The 21886-nt window shown below is 45.7% G+C and overlaps 1 protein-coding gene across 1 annotated transcript in view; it reads right to left on the reverse strand.

The window, feature by feature from the left end:
- ZFAT (zinc finger and AT-hook domain containing) overlaps window positions 1-21886 on the reverse strand; it is a 160880-nt gene that overhangs the window by 74830 nt on the left and 64164 nt on the right. Inside the window, exons 6-7 of the mRNA XM_018058597.1 lie at window positions 18539-19989; window positions 17486-17718 (exon numbers count right to left, since the gene is read on the reverse strand). Of these exons, the coding sequence (XP_017914086.1) occupies window positions 17486-17718; window positions 18539-19989 (1684 nt within the window). The remainder of the gene's footprint in view (window positions 1-17485; window positions 17719-18538; window positions 19990-21886) is intronic.

Consider the following 21886-nt stretch of genomic DNA (forward strand, 5'->3'; position numbering starts at 1 on the left):
TACACAAGGATGAAGCAGCTTTATCATAACCACCAAAACTTAGATGCAACCAAGATGTTCTTCGGTATGTGAATGGACAAAAGGTGGTATATCTCAACAACGGACTGTTATTCAGCTCTAAAAAAAAAAATGAGCTATCAAGCCTTGAAAAGATGTATAAGAAACATAAATGCATACCTATGAGAAAAAAAAAAAGGCCAATGTGAAAAGGCTACATATTATACTATTCTAACTAGAAGACACTTTGAAAATGGTAGAATGATAGAGACAGTAAAGGGATCCATGGTAGCCAGGGGGCAGAGGGAGAGAAGGATGAGCAGGAGGAGCAAGGAGGAGTTTTAGGGGCGTGAAACTTCTCTGCATGATACTCTCATGAGGTATAGGCATCATTCCACATTTGTCCAAACTCCAAAAATGTGCAGCACCCAGACCGGGCCTTAACATAAACTGTGGACTCTGGGTGTTACTCCACGTGTCAATGCAGGCTCATCAACTGTAGTAAAGGCAGCGCTAAGATACAGGATGTCAAGAGGAGGGGAGCTGTGCGTGTGGGGGGACAGGGGGTATATGGGGAAATCTCTGTTACTTTCTGTTTAGCTTTGCAATGCATTTAAAATTGCTCTAAAAAGGTTTATCAAAAGAAAACACACACTATGTGCTGAGAACAGAGCTTAGCCTGTAAAAATGAGAGCCCAGTAAATCTGAATGACTTTGTTGCTGTGGTTTTAGTTTTGCTGGTAATGCAACTCAGACTCAGCTAACAGACCTTCTTATGGGCTAAGGCACACTGGGAATCCCCAAAGGGGCCTCTGAGTGACCATTCCTCTAAATTCCTTTGTGGATTGCTACTACTGCACAGTGTCTCCTGAGGCTGGGGTTCCTGAAGCACACTTAGGAAAAGCGTGCTGTTCTCTTGTTCAGTCACTCAGTTGTGTCTGACTCTTTGCGACCCCATGGACTGTAGCCCACCAGGCTCCTCTGTCCACGTAACTTCCCAGGCTAGAATATTGGAGTGGGTTGCCAGGCAATCTTCCCAAACCCAGGATTGAACCTGTATTTCCTGCATTGGCAGGTGCCACCTGGGAAGCCCAAGAAACGTGTACTTGATATTCAAAAACAAAAAATGAAATGGAAGACCCTCTGAACAACCAGTCTGGACGTACTTCCCACCAAGCATCTGGGTTCTAAGCAAGGCCTGCCATGCCCAGATGCCTAAGGGGTCCAGGCAGCTCCCATCAAACAGTCCTAGCTTTCTGCTCAGCTAATGCCATGGACTTCCACGCAGGCTACATCACAGGGTCCAGGCTTGTCACTGCCCCCCAGTGCCCTTGACCTTCTAGGTCATGCCATCACTCCTAGCGCTTGCAGACAAACTTGTGCTCATGTGCCCTTCTGAAAGACGCCCTGGGCACACACCGCACACATTCTGCAGGGGGCTGTCACCACCCACTGATGGTTGGGCATCATCAGAGCTGATGGAGGCATTCAGAAGGGCTTTGAAGGAGTTTACAGTGATCTCTCCTGAGCCCTCGCTATTTGATTTTTCCTTTTAATCTCTGATAGTCTGAAAGCAATTTATCTTAGAGCTTATCAGGGCCCCTCATTTCTTGATGCCTTTGAAGATTGTCGGAAGGACACAGGCAGTGGGAAAGGGTGCTGGGAGAAGGGTGCACTCTAAGGGCTCATTTATTTCTTTTTCAAAAACCTCAGTTCCCAGCCAGAGATGAAAATCCAAACTGACACAGGAAACTTGAAAAGAAGAGTGGTTAAAAGAGTTCCTCGCTGAGGAGAGCGAGAGCTCCATGCCGTAATGACGGCACGAGAGCCCAGTCCCCGGAGTTTGTTTGCTCTGATGGAGATGCCTTCAAAGCACCACAGGGCTCTTTGAAAGAAGGGAAGCAGTGGCAATGAGGTGCGAGGACAGGGGGCAGGGGCTATGGGGGCAGCTCTGGGAGTGAAGCTCCCAGCCCAGCTCACAGCAATGAGTGAACCCCGCCCTGGCCTACGCCTCACCCCTGAAGCAAATGGGCTATTCTCAAGTCTGAAACCAGCGGTGGAAAATACCAAACCTGCCTCCCACTTGGCCACCGAGTGTATTATCTATCACATAAGCACATCTATAAAGTATCTAACATTAAGATAAAAAAAAAAAAGTGGGAGATTCCACTCTGAACAATTTCTCAGGAATAAAAAGCCCATGGTTTTAGCAGATGCTGACCTCAACGGACTCAACCTTTCCTCCACCCTTCTGGGGCCCATGTTGGCTCAGGCATGGTGCTGGGCACAGAGCTGGGAGACTCTGACCCTGCCCTCACAGGGCTCATGGGGAGCTGCCAGCACATAGAGGCCACGAACTATCATGGGACAAGGAGAAAACAGTCATGTTCAGTAGTCATGTATGTATGGATGGATGTGAGAGTTGGACCATAAAGAAGGCTGAACACCAAAGAATTCATGCTTTTGAACTGTGGTGCTGGAGAAGACTCTTGAGAGTCCCCTGGACACCAATAAGATTACACCAGTCAATCCTAAAGGAAATCAACCCTGAACATTCACTGGAAGGACTGATGCTGAAGCTGAAGTTCTAATACTTTGGCCACCTGATGCGAAGAGTGGTCTCATTGGAAAAGATACTGGGAAAGACTGAGGGCAGGAACAACAGGATGAGATGGCTGGATGGCATCATTGACTCAACAGACATGAGTGTGAGCAAACTCCAGGAGAGACTGAAAGACAGGGAAGCCTGGTGTGCTATAGTCCAAGGGGTCGCAAAGAATCAGACATGACTGAGCAACTGAAAAACAAATGGAGCAAGCATGACAAAGACCAGAAAACTGACACAACATTGTGGCTAAGTTAACAAGTTAGGGAAGAGCCAGAAACGTGCTCCAGCCTGGATTTCAATTTCCAGGGTCTTCCTGTCCACTTAGTCAGGCCATGACCCTCACTTTCAGTCCGTAGGCTTGCTTACGGGCAGTTGCTTTATACACAGGAAACTCTGCAGTCTGAGGTCCCCCAGGGGACAAATCTCCAAACAGGGAGGCACAGAAACAGATGGTCTGTGATAACAGATGAAAAGACCATACACTCTCTCAGCCGTTGGAAAGGAAAGACTTTTGTGCAATTGCTTTAGTTCAATAACATTTTACTCTACTTCACACACACAAAAAAGCAGCTCCCTCTACTTCTCTGTGCATTGTTGGCAATATATTATTTTAGTTTACTTCCAGAAAGTTAACAGGTGAAGTTTTATATATGCATCTTTAAAGACAAATACAGGGGGAGCAGTCCTAAGATGGCAGAGGAATAGGACAGGGAGACCACTTTCTCCCCCACAAATTCATCAAAAGAACATTTGAATGCTGAGTAAATTCCACAAAACAACTTATGAATGCTGGCAGAGGACATCAGGCACCCAGAAAAGCAGCCCATTGTCTTCGAAAGGAGGTAGGAAAAAATATAAAAGATAAAGAGAGAGACAAAAGAGGTAGGGATGGAGCTCCGTCCCAGGAAGGGAGTCTTAAAAAAGACAGAAGTTTCCAAACACCAGGAAACACTCTCACTGGCGAGTCTGTGGCGAGCCTTGGAACCTCAGAGGGCAACATAACGGGGAGGAAAAATAAATAATTAAAACCCACAGATTACGTGCCCAACGGTAACTCCAGCAGAGAAGCAGCAAAGACGCCTGCATCTGCCACTAGCAGGCGGGGGCTGGGCAGGGAGGCACAGGCTGCATTGCTTAGAGTAAGGACTGGGCCTGAATACCTTGAGGGCAATCTGAGGGACCTAACTTGAGACAGCAAACCAGACTGTGGGATAGCTACCCTGCGAAAAGCCCTAACCTAAGACACAGCCAGGCCCGCTCACAGAACAAAGGACTGAGCAGAGCTAGCCGGCTGCAGACCCGCCCATCAACCCCCGGAGACAGGCAGGCGAGGGCAGCCAAAGCCGGAAGAGGGCAATCGCGGCCCCAGAGAGGCATCATCTACCAAACTGCAAGAAGGCTTCGTGGCTAACCAAGACTTCTTGGGATTCTGGACAGGCGACATCCGCCGGGAGGGTCGCAGCCAGAGGTCAGCGCCCCGGAAGAGACACACAGCACACCTGAGAAGGTGCGCTGGTTGTACACCCAGAAAACCGACCGGCAGGGACGGGGGAGGCAATAAGTCGCAGCGACCACGTTTGGCAAGCACCTGGTCACCTGAGCTGCTCGGACCCGGGAAGAGCACAAAACACAGGCCCAACTGAGTCTGCACCTCTGAGGACTACCCGAGTACCTGAACCTGAGTGGCTTAGACCTGGGAAGTGCATACAACCCAGGGCCAGCCTCAGACACTCCCTGGCAGAGCAACCTAGAGCCTAAGCACTGTAGACAGGGAAAGCGCAAACACCGTGAGCGGCGGCAAACCCAGTGTGGCCGAGACACTGCGAGCACACGCCATTGCTTTTTCTTTGCAGCGTCCCTCCCTCCCCACAGCACGACTGAACAAGCGAGCCTAAAAAAGTGACCACCACCGTCCGCTTGTGTCAGGGTGGAAATTAGACACTGACGAGACCAGCAAACAGAAGAAGCTAAAACAGAGGGAACCGCCTTGGAAATGACAGGTGCAACAGATTAAAACCCTGTAGTTAGCACTGACTACATAGGAAGGGGCCTATAAACCTTGAGAAGTATAAGCCAGATCAAGGAACTATCTGAAAATGAACTGACCCCACACTGTCCACAACAACACCAGAGAAAGTTCTAGATATATTTTTACTATTATCATTTTTTAAAGTAAAAAAAATTTTTTTTAATTTTTAAGTTCTCTATTACTCGTTTAATTTTCATTTTTATAACTTATTATTACTTTGCAAAAAAGACCCTATTTTTTAAAGCAAACTTCATATATACATATATTTTATAATTTTTGTGACTTTTTTCTTTAATATTGTATTTTTGAGAATCCAACCTCTACTCTAGATTTTTAATCTGTTTTTTGGTTCAGTTCAGTTCAGTTCAGTTCAGTAGCTCAGTTGTGTCCGACTCTTTGCAACCCCATGAATCGCAGCACGCCAGGCCTCCCTGTCCATCACCATCTCCCGGAGTTCACTCAGACTCAAGTCCATTGAGTCTGTGATGCTATCCAGCCATCTCATCCTCGGTCGTCCCCTTCTCCTCCTGCCCCCAATCCCTCCCAGCACCAAAGTCTTTTCCATTGAGTTAACTCTTCGCATGAGAGGGCCAAAGTACTGGGGCTTCAGCTTCAGCGTGATTCCTTCCAAAGAAATCCCAGGGTTGATCTCCTTCAGAATGGACTGGTTGGATCTCCTTGCAGTCCAAGGGACTCTCAAGAGTCTTCCCCAATACCACAGTTCAAAAGCATCAATTCTTTGGTGCTCAGCCTTCTTCACAGTCCAACTCTCACATCTATACATGAAAAACCATAGGAAAAACCATCCACAGGAAGAACCATAGCCTTGACTAGACGGAACTTAGTCAGCAAAGTAATGTCTCTGCTTTTGAATATACAATCCAGGTTGGTCGTAACTTTTCTTCCAAGGAGTAAGTGTCTTTTAATTTCATGGCTGCAGTCACCATCTGCAGTGATTTTGGAGCCCGAAAAGACAAAGTCTGACACTGTTTCCACTGTTTCCCCATCTATTTCCCATGAAGTGATGGGACCGGATGCCATGATCTTCGTTTGCTGAATGTTGAGCTTTAAGCCAACTTTTTCGCTCTCTTCTTTCATTTTCATCAAGAGGCTTTTTAGTTCCTCTTCACTTTCTGCCATAAGGGTGGTGTCATCTGCATATCTGAGGTTATTGATACTTCTCCCAGCAATCTTGATTCCAGCTTGTGTTTCTTCCAGTCCAGTGGATGTACTCTGCATAGAAGTTAAATAAGCAGGGTGACAAACAGCCTTGACGTACTCCTTTTCCTATTTGGAACCAGTCTGTTGTTCCATGTCCAGTTCTAACTGTTGCTTCCTGACCTGCATACAGATTTCTCAAGAGGTAGGTTAGGCGGTCTGGTATTCCCATCTCTTTCAGAATTTTCCACACTTTATTGTGATCCACACAGTCAAAGGCTTTGGCATAGTCAATAAAACAGAAATAGATGTTTTTCTGGAACTCTCTTGCTTTTTCCATGATCCAGTGGATGTTGGCAATTTGATCTCTGGTTCCTCTGCCTTTGCTAAAACCAGCTTGAACATCAGGGAGTTCACAGTTCATGTATTGCTGAAGTCTGGCTTGGAGAATTTTGAGCATTACTTTACTAGCATGTGAGATGAGTGCAACTGTGAGGTAGTTTGAGCATTCTTTTGCATTGCCTTTCTTTGGAATTGGAATGAAAACTGACCTTTTCCAGTCCTGTGGCCACTGCTGAGTTTTCCAAATTAGCTGGCATAGTGAGTGCAGCACTTTCACAGCATCATCTTTCAGGATTTGAAATAGCTCAACTGGAATTCCATCACCTCCACTAGCTTTGTTCATAGTGATGCTTTCTAAGGCCCACTTGACTTCACATTCCAAGATGTCTAGCTCTAGATTAGTGATCACATCATCATGATTATCTGGGTCATGAAGATCTTTTTTGTACCGTTCTTCCATGTATTCTTGCCACTTCATCTTAATATCTTCTGCTTCTGTTAGGTCCATACCATTTCTGTCCTTTATCATGCCCATCTTTCCATGAAATTTTCCCTTGGTATCTCTAATTTTCTTGAAGAGATCTCTAGTTTTTCCTATTCTCTTGTTTTCCTCTATTTCTTTGCATTGATCGCTGAAGAAGGCTTTCTTATCTCTTCTTGCTATTCATTGGAACTCTGCATTCAGATGCTTATATCTTTCCTTTTCTCCTTTGCTTTTCACCTCTTTTCTTTTCACAGCTATTTGTTATCAATTTTGTACCTTTAAGAACCCAATCTTCAGTACCTATTTTTACTTGGGAGTGAGATTACTGGCTTGATTGCTCTCACTTCCTTTGGACTCCCCTCCATCAGGTCGCCTCCATCTCCTCCCTCCCCCTTCTCTTCTCTACCCAACTCTGTGAATCTCTTTCTGTGTTCCGGAGGGTGGAGAACACTTAGGGAACTGATTACTGGCTGGATCTGTCTCTCACCTTTTGATTCCCCCCTTTTCTCCTCCTGACCACCTCTGTCTCCTTTCTCCCTTTTCTCCTCTCTGTGTAACTCCGTGAACATCTCTGAGTGGTCCAGACTGTGGAGCACACATAAGGAAGTGATTACTGGCTAGCTTGCTCTCTCCTCTTTTGATTTCCTCCTCTTGAGAAATCTGTATGCAGGCCAGGAAGCAACAGTTAGAACTGGACATGGAACAACGGACTGGTTCCCAATAGGAAAAGGAGTACATCAAGGCTGTATATTGTCACCCTGCTTATTTAACTTCTATGCAGAGTACACCCGCTGGACTGGAAGAAACACAAGCTGGAATCAAGATTGCTGGGAGAAATATCAATAACCTCAGATATGCAGATGACACCACCCTTATGGCAGAAAGTGAAGAGGAACTAAAAAGCCTCTTGATGAAAGTGAAAGAGGAGAGTGAAAAAGTTGGCTTAAAGCTCAACATTCAGAAAACGAAGATCATGGCATCTGGTCCCATCACTTCATGGGAAATAGATGGGGAGACAGTGGAAACAGTGTCAGACTTTGTTTTTTTGGGGCTCCAAAATCATTGCAGATGGTGACTGCAGCCATGAAATTAAAAGACACTTACTCCTTGGAAGAAAAGTTATGACCAACCTAGATAGCATATTCAAAAGCAGAGACATGACTTTGCCGACTAAGGTCCTTCTAGTCAAGGCTATGGTTTTTACATTAGTCATGTATGGATGTGAGAGTTGGACTGTGAAGAAGGCTGAGCGCCAAAGAATTGATGCTTTTGAACTATGGTGTTGGAGAAGACTCTTGAGAGTCCCTTGGACTGCAAGGAGATCCAACCAGTCCATTCTGAAGATCAACCCTGGGATTTCTTTGGAAGGAATGATGCTAAAGCTTAAACTCCAGTACTTTGGCCCGCTCATGCGAAGAGTTGACTCATTGGAAAAGACTTTGATGCTGGGAGGGATTGGAGGCAGGAGGAGAAGGCTGGATGGCATCACGGACTCGATGGACGTGAGTCTGAGTGAACTCCAGGAGTTGGTGATGGACAGGGAGGCCTGGCATGCGGCGATTCATGGGGTTGCAAAGAGTTGGACACAACCGAGTGACTGAACTGAACTGAACTGAACTTCTCCTCCTGGTCACCTCTATCTCCCTCCTCCCTCTTCTCTTTTCCATGTAACTCTGTGAACCTCTCTGGGTGTTCCTCACTGTGGAGAAACTTTTCATCTTTAACCTAGATGTTTTATCATCAGTGCTGTATAGATGGAGAAGCCTACTGTAAGAATAAGACTGAACACCAGAGGCAGGAGGCTTATGTCCAAATCCTGAGAACACCAGAGAACTCCTGACTCCAGGGAGCATTAATCAACAAGAGCTCATCAAACTCCTCCATTCCTACACTGAAACCAAGCACCACCCAAAGGCCAACAAGTTCCAGAGCAATACACACCACGCAAATTCTCCAGCAACACAGGAACATAGCCCTGAGCTTCAATATACAGGCTGTCCGAAGTCACACCAAACCCACTGACATCTCATAATTCATTACTGGACACTTCATTGCACTCCAGAGAGAAGAAATCCAGCTCCACCCACCAGAACATTGACACAACCTTCCCAAACCGGGTGACAAACCAGCCATCCAGCCCCACCCATAGCAAGGAATCTCCACAATAAAGAGAACTCCACAAACTGCCAGAATACAGAAAGGCCACCCCAAACACAGCAATATAAACAAGATGAAGAGACAGAGGAAAACCCAGCGGGTAAAGGAACAGGATAAATGCCCACCAAACCAAACAAAAGTGGAAGAGATAGGGAACCTACCTGATAATGAATTCCAAATAATGATAGTGAAAATGATCCAAAATCTTAAAAACAAAAATGTAGTTACAGATAAATAACCTGGAGACAAGGATTGAGAAGATACAAGAAAGGTTTAACAAGGACCTAAAAGAAATAAAAAAGAGTCAGTATGTAATGAAAATTGCAATAAATGAGATAAAAAATACTCTGGAGGGAACCAACAGTAGAATAACAGAGGCAGAAGATAGGATAAGTGAAGTAGAAGGCAGATGGTAAAAATAAATGAAACAGAGAGGGAAAAAGAAAAATGAATTAAAAGAAATGAGGACAATCTCAGAGACCTCCAGGACAATATGAAATGCTCCAACATTTGAATTATAGGAGTCCCAGAAGAAGAAGACAGAAAGACAGACCATGAGAAAATACTTGAAGAGATAATAGTTGTAAACTTCCCTAAAATGGGGAAGGAAATAATCACCCAAGTCCAAGAAACCCAGAGAGTCCCAAACAGGATAAAGCCAAGGCGGAACACCCCAAGACACTTATTAATCAAATTAACAAAGATCAAACACAAAGAACAAATATTAAAAGCAGCAAGTGAAAAACAACAAATAACACACAAGGGGATTCCCATAAGGATAACAGCTGATCTTTCAATAGAAACTCTTCAGGCCAGGAGGGAATGGCAAGACATACTTCAAGTGATGAAAGAAGATAACCTACAGCCCAGATTACTATACCCAGCAAGGATCTCATTCAAATATGAAGGAGAAATCAAAAGTTTTACAGACAAGCAAAAGCTGAGAGAATTCAGCACCACCAAACCAGCACTCCAACAAATGCTAAAGGATCTTCTCTAGACAGGAAACACAGAAAGGGTATATAAACTCGAACCCAAAACAATAAAGTATATGGCAACTTACTTTATTGGGATCATATTAATCAATAATTACCTTAAATGTAAAAGGGTTGAATGCCTCAAACAAAAGACAAAGGCTGGCTGAATGGATAAAAAAACAAGACCCCTACATATGTTGTTTACAAGAGACCCACCTTGAAACAAGGGACACATACAGACTGAAAGTGAAGGGCTGGAAAAAGATATTCCATGCAAATAGAGACCAAAAGAAAGCAGGAGTAGCAATACTCATATCAGATAAAATATATATTAAAACAAAGGCTGTGAAAAGAGACAAAGAAGGCCACCACATAATGATCAAAGGAGCAATCCAAGAAGAATATATAACAATTATAAATATATATGCACTCAACATAGGAGCACTGAAATATGTAAGACAAATGCTAACAAGTATGAAAGGGGAAATTAACAATAACACAATAATAGTGGGAAACTTTAATACCCCATTCACACCTATGCATAGATCAACTAAACAGAAATTAACAAGGAAACACAAACTTTAAATGATACAACAGACCAGTTAGACCTAATTGATATCTATAGGACATTTCACCCCAAAACAATGAATTTCACCTTTTTCTCAAGCACACATGGAACCTTCTCCAGGATAGATCACATTCTGGGCCATAAATCTAGCCTTGGTAAATTCAAAAAAATTGAAATCACTCCAAGCATCTTCTCTGACCACACTGCAGTAAGATTTTCTTAATTCCAGGAGAAAAACTATTAAAAATTCCAACATATGGAGGCTGAACAACACGCTGCTGAATAACCAACAAATCACAGAAGAAATCAAAAAAGAAATCAAAATATGCATAGAAACGAATGAAAATGAAAACACAACAACCCAAAACCTGTGGGATACTGTAAAAGCAGTGCTAAGGGGAAGGTTCATAGCAATACAGACATACCTCAAGAAACAAGAAAAAAAGTCAAATAAATAACCTAACTCTACACCTAAAGCAACTAGAAAAGGGAGAAATGAAGAACCCCAGGGTTAGTAGAAGGAAAGAAATCTTAAAAATTAGGGCAGAAATAAATGCAAAAGAAAAAAAAGAGAACATAGCAAAAGTCAACAAAGCCAAAAGCTGGTTCTTTGAGAAGATAAATAAAATTGACAAACCATTGCCAGACTCATCAAGAAACAAAGGGAGAAAAATCAAATCAATAAAATTAGAAATGAAAATGAAAAGATCACAACAGACAACACAGAAATACAAAGGATCATAAGAGGATACTATCGGCAATTATATGGCAATAAAATGGACAATTTGGAAGAAACGGACAAATTCTTAGAAAACTACAACTTTCCAAAACTAAACTGGGAAGAAATAGAAAATCTTAACAGACCCATCTAAAGCACAGAAATTAAAACTGTGATCAGAAATCTTCCAGCAAACAAAAGCCCAGGTCCAGAGGGCTTCACAGCTGGATTCTACCAAAAATTTAGAGAAGAGCTAACACCTATCCTCCTCAAATTCTTCCAGAAAATTGCAGAGGAAGGTAAACTTTCAAACTTATTCTATGAGGCCACCGTCACCCTAATACCAAAACCTGACAAAGATGCCACAAAAAAGGAAAACTACAGGCCAATATTATTGATGAACATAGATGCAAAAATCCTCAACAAAATTCTCACAAACAGAATCTAACAACACATTAAAAAGATCATACATGATGACCAAGTGGGCTTTATCCCAGGGATGCAAGGATTCTTCAATATCCACAAATCAATCAATGTAATTCACCACATAAACAAATTGAAAAAGAAAAACCATATGATTATCTCAATAGATACAGAGAAAACCTTTGACAAAATTCAACATCCATTTATGATAAAAACCCTCCAGAAAGCAGGAATAGAAGGAACATACCTCAACATAATTAAAGCTATATATGACAAACACACAGCAAACATTATCCTCAATGGTGAAAAATTGAAAGCATTTCCCCTAAAGTCAGGAACAAGACAAGGGTGCCCACTTTCACCGCTACTATTCAACATAGTTTTGGAAGTTTTGGCCACAGCAATCAGAGCAGAAAAAGAAATAAAAGGAATCCAAATTGGAAAAGAAGTAAAACTCTCACTGTTTGCAGATAACATGATCCTCTACATAGAAAACCCTAAAGACTCCACCAGAAAATTATCAGAGCGAATCAATGAATATAGTAAAGTTGCAGGATATAAAATCAACACACAGAAATCCCTTGCATTCCTATACACTAATAATGAGAAAGTAGACAAAGAAATTAAGGAAACAATTCCATTCACCATTGCAATGAAAAGAATAAAATACTTAGGAATACATCTACCTAAAGAAACTAAAGACCTATATATAGAAAACTATAAAACACCGATGAAAGAAATCAAAGAGGACACTAATAAATGGAGAAATATATCATGTTCATGGATTAGAAGAATCAGTGTAGTGAAAATGAGTATACCACCCAAAGCAATCTACAGATTCAATGCAATCCTATCAAGCTACCAGCAGTATTTTTCACAGAGCTAGAACAAATAATTTCACAATTTATATGGAAATACAAAAAACCTCAAATAGCCAAAACAATCTTGAGAAAGAAGAATGGAACTGGAAGAATCAACCTGCCTGACTTCAGGCTCTACTACAAAGCCACAGTCATCAAGACAGTATGGAACTGGCACAAAGACAGAAATACAGATCAATGGAACAAAGTAGAAAGCCCAGAGATAAATCCATGCACCTATGGACACCTTATCTTTGACAAAGGAGGCAAGATTATACAATGGAGAAAAGACAATCTCTTTAACAAGTGGTGCTGCGAAAACTGGTCAACCACTTGTAAAAGTATGAAACTAGAACACTTTCTAACACCATACACAAAAATAAACTCAATGTGGATTAAAGATCTAAACGTAAGACCAGAAAATATAAAACTCCTAGAGGAGAACATAGGCACAACACTCTCCAACATAAATCAAAGTGGGATCCTCTATGATCCACCTCCCAGAATATTGGAAATAAAAGCAAAAATAAACAAATGGGACCTAATTAAAATTAAAAGCTTCTGCACAACACAGGAAAATATAAGCAAGGTGAAAAGACAGCCTTCAGAATGGGAGGCAATAATAGCAAATGAAGCAACTGACAAACAACTAATCTCAAAAATATACAAGCAACTCCTGCAGCTAAATTCCAGAAAAATAAATGACCCAATCAAAAAATGAGCCAAAGAACTAAACAGACATTTCTCCAAAGAAGACATACAGATGGCTAACAAACACATGCAAAGATGCTCAACATCACTCATTATCAGAGAAATGCCAATCAAAACCACAATGAGGTACCATTTCACGCCAATTAGAATGGCTGCGATCCAAAAGTCTACAAGCAATAATTGCTGGAGAGGGTGTGGAGAAAAGGGACCCCTCTTACACTGTTGGTGGGAATGCAAACTAGTACAGCCACTATGGAGAACAGTGTGGAGATTCCTTAAAAACCTGGAAATAGAACTGCCATATGACCTAGCAATCCCACTGCTGGGCATACACACCAAGCAAACCAGAATTGAAAGACACATGTACCCCAATGTTCATTGCAGCACTGTTTATAATAGCCAGGACACGGAGGCAACCTAGATATCCATCAGCAGAGAAATGGATAAGAAAGCTCTGATACATATACACAATGGAGTATTACTCAGCCATTAAAAAGAATACATTTGAATCAGTTTTAATGAGGTGGATAAAACTGGAGCCTATTATACAGAGTGAAGTAAGTCAGAAAGAAAAACACCAATACAGTATAATAACGCATACATATGGAATTTAGAAAGGTAGTAATGATAACCCTGTATACGAGACAGCAAAAAAAACACAGATGTATAGAACAGTCGTTTGGACTCTGTGGGAGAGGGCCGAGGGTGCGATGATTTGGGAGAATGGCATTGAAACATGCATATTATCATATGTGGAATGAATCGCCAGTCCAGGTTCGATGCAACAGGATGCTCGGGGCTGGCGCACTGGGATGACCCAGAGGGATGGGATGGGGAGGGAGGTGGGAGGGGGGTTCAGGATGGGGAACACGTGTACACCCGTGGCAGATTCATGTCGATGTATGGCAAAACTAATACAATGTTGTAATTAGCCTCCAATTAAAATAAATTTATATTAAAAAATAATAATAAATAAGGACAAGTACAGACTAGGCCCTTCTCCACGACAGGCACAGGTCTGAACTGTCTGCTGGAAAGCCACTGTGCCCTGGATGGAAGCGCTACCACCACCACTGTTACTATGGCGTCTCCTTCCACCACCAGTAACAAGAAGGAAGAGCTAGTGTAGACTGCCTCCCCCCATGCCTGGACCTGTGCCTGGCCCCTCACAAATGTCCCCATGGAAACCCTGGAGGCGGGACTGTCATTCCACTTTTACAGACGAGCAGTCAGAGACGTTAGATAGTGAGACCACACCACTTACAAGTGAAGGAGTCAGGATGCAAGACCAGAATGAGTCCACTCCTCCCAGGTGAAGGCTTGTAGCAGACACGGTGCCCTGAGCATCAGGTGCCTACAAGGGCTCTTGTGAAGGCACACAAGCCAGGAACAAAGACGGAGAGACTGATATATCCTGAATATCCACTGGAAGCTTGACTTCCTGCTACTTCACACGTCTGTGTCGGGATGAACTTGATTTAAAAATAGGTTCCCAGGTCCCGCCTCCCCCAACAAATGATGGTGGAGGTATGAGCCAAGAATCTCATTTGTAACAATTACCCCCAAGTATTGCTGATTCAGGATGTCATAAATTACATCATCAGGGTCAATGACTTGCAAACTCATCTAATGGGACCTACACAGGAGGTCACCCTTTTGACATTACCACCAAGAACATACGTGCACACACACTGGCATATAAACACACTGAAACATGGAACCAAAGGTCTCAGAAAACAATACCTATTACCTTGTTATGGGTAAAGAGTGCTGATTAAATTCTACTTCATTCTATTTCATTTTTAAGATACACTACATTCAGAAAACTAAGATCATGGCATCCAGTCCCATCACTTCATGGCAAATAGATGGGGAAACAATGGAAACAGTGACAGATTTTATTTTGGGGGGCTCCAAAATCACTGCAGATGATGACTGCAGCCATGAAATTAAAAGATGCTTGCTCCTTGGAAGAAAAGCTATGACCAACCTAGACAGCATATTAAAAAGCAGAGACGTTACTTTTCAACAAACATCTGTCTAGTCAAAGCTATAGTTTTTCCAGTGGTCATGTATGGGTATAAAAGTTAGACTATAAAGAAAGCTGAGCACCAAAGAATTGATGTTTTTGAACTGCGGTGTTGGAGAAGACTCTTGACAGTCCCCTGGACTGCAAGGAGATCAAACCAGTCAAACCTCAAGGAAATCAGCCCTGAATATTCACTGGAAGAACTGATGCTGAAGCTCCAATACTTTGGCCACCTGGTGTGAAGAACTGACTCATTTGAAAAGACCTGATGCTGGGAAAGATTGAAGGTGGGACGAGAATGGGACGACAGAGGATTAGATGGTTGGATGGTATCACCAACACAATGGACATGAGTTTGAACAAGCTCCAGAGTTGGTGATGGACAGAGAAGCCTGGCATGCTGCAGTCCATGGGGTCATAAAGAGTTGGACACGACTGAACTGAACTGAGTTGTAATCCACTGAACTAATTTCACAATCCTCTAATGGATCGTGACCTGGGGGCTGAAAAAACACTGACCTGGGTGTTCCACAATTATTTTCTAGCTTAATCTTCACTATCCTGAGAAGTCAAAGAAAGTACCATATCTCCATGTTACAGAGGAGAATACTGAGGGTCAGTGATGCTAAGCAATTTGCCCAAGATCACAGAGGTGGCTATGGAGTCTGAACGTTAACATGCTAGAACCAAACTTGGTTTTCTCAAGTTTCCCTTTCACAGCATGTGCCCAGTGCTGTTAAAAAAAAAAAAATGGGTTCAGAAATGTCATTGACTAACTTCCTTGACCAGGTCCCCATGTTTCCTTGATGGCAATACATCCTTGACTCTGAATCACACTGCCTGGTCACTGATGTGAGGGAGATGGAGGGAAGCAGCTACACAGTCGCCTGTGCAAGGACTGAGCCAAGTTCTTTATGCAGAGCACTCCATTTAACGGCCCAATAATCCAAGAGACCTATGTACAGATACAAAGACATATGTATGTGTACATGTATATTTTGCATAGAGGTGTGTGTGATACATGTGTGCACACATGTGTGGGTGTGCATAAAGCATGTGTGGGTATGTCTGTGCATACACATGTATGTGTGTCTGTGTAAAGAGCCAATATGCTTTTTAATACATATTTCACAGAAGGCTACTGAGTCTCAGAGAGGACAAGCGACCTGTCCAGTGTCACACAGCCTGTGCGATGACTGGAGACAATATCTGAATCCAGTTATCCAACCCCAAAGCACGCACTCTTTATACCCACTAAACCCAAAACACCCTGACTTTGCCCTTGGTAATGTACTTCCCGAGTGTAAGTGATTTCAGGCCAGGAAACAGAGGTGCCAGATCAAGCTTCTGAAGCCTTGTTCTGCGCAGAGAAAGGAACACGGTCAGAGCAGAAGCACACCTGGGCCAGGTGCGCCTCCTTTACCACTTGGTGAGTCTCGAATCACTCTCTCAAGGTAGAGGAGCATATGCTAAAATAAACACTCACTCACTGTTACAGGATCACACACCAGAGAATCAGATAACTTTTACCACCATGAGACTATTTAACAGCACCTTGAATTAACATATCACTTAAAAAAGAAATGCTTTACAGACGTTCTTTCGCAGGGTCTCCAAGGGATAACGCGATAATATCATTAGTGATCTTCAATGTTGACTGCGCTCTTACTATGACTCAAACAGTGCGTCTAGCACTCGGCAGGCATCATCTAACTTAATCTCTCAACAGCTTTTAGTGGTGGCTATTAGTATTATCGGCCCTGTTATTAACGGTCCTTTAAACCATCTCGTAAGAGAGCAGTTCCCCAACCATTTTGGGACCAGGGATGGGTTTCATGGAAAACAAAGTTTCCACGGACAGGAGCTGAGGAGGGGATGGTCTCGGGATGATCCAAGCACATCATGTTTATTATGCCGCCACTGCTCTGACAGGAGGTGGAGCTCAGGCGGTCATGTGAGCGAGGGGGAGCGGCTGGAAACACAGATGAAGCTTGGCTCCCTGGCCCGCCTCTCACCTCCTGCTGTGTAGCCCAGTTCCTAACAGGCCACGGACTGCTACAGGTCCATGGCCATGGGGGGCTGGGGACCCCTGATTTAAGAAACCTTTGCTTTACTTCTATTCTGTAGATCTTCCTTCTACAGGCTTTCTCTGATGCTGAAAAATCTGCAGAGGAAGCCAATGTTTTCAACAGGATCGTCTTCCCAACAGACGCGAGGCTCTCTCCCTGTGAGAAGGGCCCTGGGGTGAAGGAAGGCCTCTGTTAGCGTGAAGGGCCTGTGTCGTGAGAAGGGCCTCTCCGTTCTCCGGGGTGGATGCTCACACACCGGGCTCCCGAAGGAGCAGGGGCACCTCCGTGCACATCGCCAAGAGGAAGCGGGGAGCACCCAGGGGAGACGGGGCTGCCACTAGGGCGGGCTACTTACCAGCTCAGTGTGGACTTTAAGATGTGCCTGCAGCTTATATTTATCTGGAGTCGAGTAGTCACAGCCGTCAGTGGGACACTTCAGCAAGATGTTACTGTGTTTCTGAATTACATGGCGTTTAAGGCAGTTTTTGGTGATGGAAGAATAGTGACACTGGGAGCAATAATACAGATGTTCCCGGGTGTGGGTGCGGACATGCATGTCAAAATGCACTTGGTACCAAAAAAGTTTGCCTAAAAAAATATTTTCACATGAGAACAAGGAAGTTTCTTTTATCCTGAATTTGATCTTTTTTAATTATTATTATTATTTTTTTTTTAAGGACTATCTTCCTTTCCCTCTCGTGCTTGTCCGGGTCACCCTTCACACTTTGCACCACATCTCTGTCTGGAAATGACTTTTCAAAGGTGGCAGGTGGCAAAAATTAAGGGTGCTGCTACTCCTTCTGCATGACATCAGTGCTGGGAGGAGGAGTAAAGGAGCGTTTATCGAGGACCAGCTATGGTGCCACGTATGTTTATGCACATGGGTGATATCACCAGGCTCTAAGCTCCGCGGGCATCTGGGCCATCTCCCATGGGTCCTGCCCGCTCTCAGGAGACCCCGAGGCCACGCTTCCACTGTGAGCTGCGAGGGATGCACTCAGTGTCTCCCTACAAAGAGCTGCAGTCACTCCCGTTAACATCTCTCTGCCCATCTAAGCAACGGCCACAACTTACTAAAGCTGGACTTTTAAACTTCTCATGCGCCAGAAGAAAGGTGCCTCTTGGCTAAAGCTCAGGCGGGGGCCGTAGGATAAACCTCCGCCTTGCAGGCCTGGCCGAGCCAGCGGGTTTGGCTGTCCCAGCATCCTAGCTGCCTTCACAGACTTCACAGGCTACTGCACCATGGTGGCACCACTGCTATCTACCCAGGACGGCGAGCTCACTTAGAAGGTGTTCTTTGCAAAGAGACACGAGCTCAACTCAAACAGGAGGTGGACCCGCAGCCAGGTGGCCGGATGGGCTGCGGGGAAGAGAGCCCCCCAGCCTCGTGCCCGGCCCCACCCCTTACCACAGTATTCACACTCCAGGTCCCCGTACACCTTCCGGATCCTCTCACACAGGCTGGTGTTCATCCGCCTCTTCTGCAAACTGTCCAGAATCTTCATGAAGGCAGTGAGGCCGGCCCGGTGCTCGGGGGCGGGCGCGCAAGAGGCAGGCTGGCACAGGGCCACCTCCCTCCCACCAGCTCCCGGGGAAGGGTCTGAGGCCTGAGCTGGGTTGGACCTGAGACCTTTGCTGGGATCTGGGCCGTCGCACGAGGAGGCTGCCACTTTCTGCCCCTCGGCTGGGGGGCTCTCGGCACCCGGGGCCTCAGAGTTTGCTTCCATGCCTTTGGCCTTGGACAACAGAGGTGCCGCATCCTGGCCCTGAGTTGGGGCACTGCCTCCCTGCTGGGTGTCCCCGGTCTTCTCGGGAGCAGCAGTGGGACCCTCGGCCATGGGGGGTTCGCTCTTTATCAAAAACTCACTGGAAAGCCCCGCGTGCGGACGGAGGTCCGGGGACACGGCAGAGGCTGCCAGCTCACTGGGTGGAGGGGCCGGGGCAGTGCCGTCAGGCTGGGCAGCGGCCGAGCGCACCGGCGGGGTGGGCACCTCTGCGGGGGCCCCGGGCTCCACTGCAGGCCGCGCCTCCCCGGGGCTGGCTGCCTCCTTGGGCACGTTCACCCCCTGGAACACAAACTCCTCTTCTGCCAGTTGCAGCTGCCCGCCCAGGGCCTCCTGCTGGATGTCCCCACCAGGCTCCAGGAGGCAGAAGCTCTGGTTGATGGAGCTGGTGAAGACCAGAGTCTCCTGGGCCGCCCCGTGCGCCTCCTTGATGTGCGCACGCAGGCGGATGGAGCTGACGAACTTCTTGGGGCACAGGGCACACACGTACACGAACGGGTGCTTCCGGACGTGCAGCTCCAGCGCCTGGTACTTGGTGGCGCCATGGCCACAGAGCTCGCAGGCGAAGGGCCACTTATCGCCGTGAACCAGCATGTGGCGGTCGCGGTCCAGCTCGTTCTTGAACTTGCGCTCACAGATGTGGCAGTCGTAGAGCAGCTGCCGCTTGCCCTCCCGCGTCATCAGGCACAGCTCGTCCAGGGCCTCCTGCACCGGCTTGTCCTGCGGGTCGTGCGCGTCGCGGATGTGCTTGATGAGGTTCTTGACGTCCGAGTACTTCTTCTTGCAGAAGCGGCAGTGCTGCTTGATCTTCTTGTGCACGCGCTCCACGTGCACCTTGAGGTGGCCCTTGCTCAGGCAGGTGAAGGAGCAGCAGTCGCACGCGAACTTCTCGCCCGTGTGCTTGCGCAGGTGCACGTTGAGGTTGGCCTTGATGGCGCTGGCGTAGCTGCACTGCGAGCACTTGTAGGGCTTCTCCTTGGTGTGGATCCGCAGGTGGGCCTGCAGCGAGTGCTTGAACTTGAAGACCTTGTTGCAGTACTCACAGGTGAAGATCTTGAGCTGGGTGGGCCCGAGCCTGGGAACAGAGGGCAGCACGGTTACGGGTGGAGACCCTGTACCTTCCCCATGCCTCCCACCCCGCTTCCTTCTAGGTGCCAAAACACCCAAGGCTTAAAGGTGCGAGCTAGCAGACACTGGGGCTGAGGATGGGGGAGGCATTCATTCATCAACAAGCAAAACTGGACGATCTGCAATCCACAAATGACAAGTCACCAAAGGGCTGCACCTTGTACCAGGGACGGGAGTTGACCGGTGAGCCCAGGGAGTGGGTGAGGCTTTTTCTCCTCCAACCTGCTCCCCCGGGACTCTGCCCAGGTTCTCCAGGCAGGTCCTCAGAAATACCAATGATCATTTAGTCCCATTAATCAGCCACCATTAAGCTGTACCCACGGTAAATGTGGGGCTTCCCTGGTGGCTCAGTGGTAAAGAACCCATCTGCCAGGTGACACAGGCTCGATCCTTGGGTTGGGAAGATCCCCTGGAGGAGGGCACTGGCAACCCCCTCCAGTGCTCTTGCCTGGAGAATTCCACGGACAGAGGAGCCTGGCGGGCTACATATAGGGTCACAAAGAGTAGGACAGGACTGCAGCAACTTAGAAAACTCGCATTGTAACTGTAAAGTCTATTTATGGAACTAACCGTACAACTATGTTTGACCAACACAGGTTCCTCTATGTTTTAAATATATTTAAACAGATTGCAGCCTGTAAACACCAGAGGATACAAGTCTCCTGTTGTAATTAAGACATTCAGATCTGAAAGTCTATACTATGCCTGTATGCTAAACCCAAGGCTAATTTAAGGAAACAAATCTGGATATCTCTCAAATGACAGAGGTATCCAGAAGGTGATCATTTTACTTAGTGGAAGAAACTCTGGGTTCATAGTGTTAATTAAATAAACAAATCATGGGGATTTCTTTCTCTAAATGCAAGGTCTAAATGGTCTTAGGAGAATCTCTGGCTCTGATTTCTTTCGTATTATTACACGGATCCCTGGTCAGGCCCTCAGTGCTGACCCTCACCAAAGGGGATGAGTCGGAAGAAGTGGCTGGCCCACCTGTGCTGGGCTCCCAGGTGTGGGCCTGGGTCTATGGGCTGACTCGCTGAGCTGTGATGTCGTGGGATTCCTATCACATTATCTCACCCGGAATGTCCCCTTATTCAGTTCAAGAGGTACTCTCACTCACTGCTTGAAAGCATTCAGGCAGAGTTTTAAAAGATCAGACCCCTCGATCCAATTATCCACTGGAATCTATCTGCTGGGAATCTATCAAAAGAAAGAATACAAAATTCAAGTGAAGGTGCTCACTGTGCCATTTTTCACTGCAGGAGTGGAAAGCTGCTTGCAGGTTCCAACATAGGGAACTAATTTGCACATTTTTTTTTCACTCATTCTTTCATTCATTTGAAAAAGTGTTCCAGGCACTGGGGACACAATGGGGACAAAAACAAACACACTCCACGCTCTCTTGGAGCTCACCTCCTAGAGGCAGCACTGCGCCAGTCTGATAGGCATATATGAGCAAACAGGACCACCAGCTCCCTGCTGTGGTGAAAAAAGACAGGATGCTCTGGGAGCCCAGGCCAAGGAGGACCGAGCTGTCCAGGGGACAGGGCAGGCCACCCTGAGATGGGACATTTGAGCAGGCAGCTGAAGTATAAACAGGAGTTAACCAAGTCCAGGTATGGGAGGGGAAAGGGTGGCATCCAGGAAGAGGAAGAGGTCGGGAGAGGTCAGGGAAACAGAAAGCACCCCAATGGGGGTTCCCTGGAGGTACAATGGTTAAGACTCCAGGCTTCCACTGCAGGAGGCAAGGGTTCCATCACCGGCTGGGAAACTAAGATCTCAAATGCCACATGATGCAGCTTAAAAAAAAAGACCCAGGAACAGACTTTCAGACATGAGCGGTG

Source organism: Capra hircus, chromosome 14 (assembly GCF_001704415.2).
Source record: "Capra hircus breed San Clemente chromosome 14, ASM170441v1, whole genome shotgun sequence".
NCBI lineage: Eukaryota > Metazoa > Chordata > Mammalia > Artiodactyla > Bovidae > Capra > Capra hircus.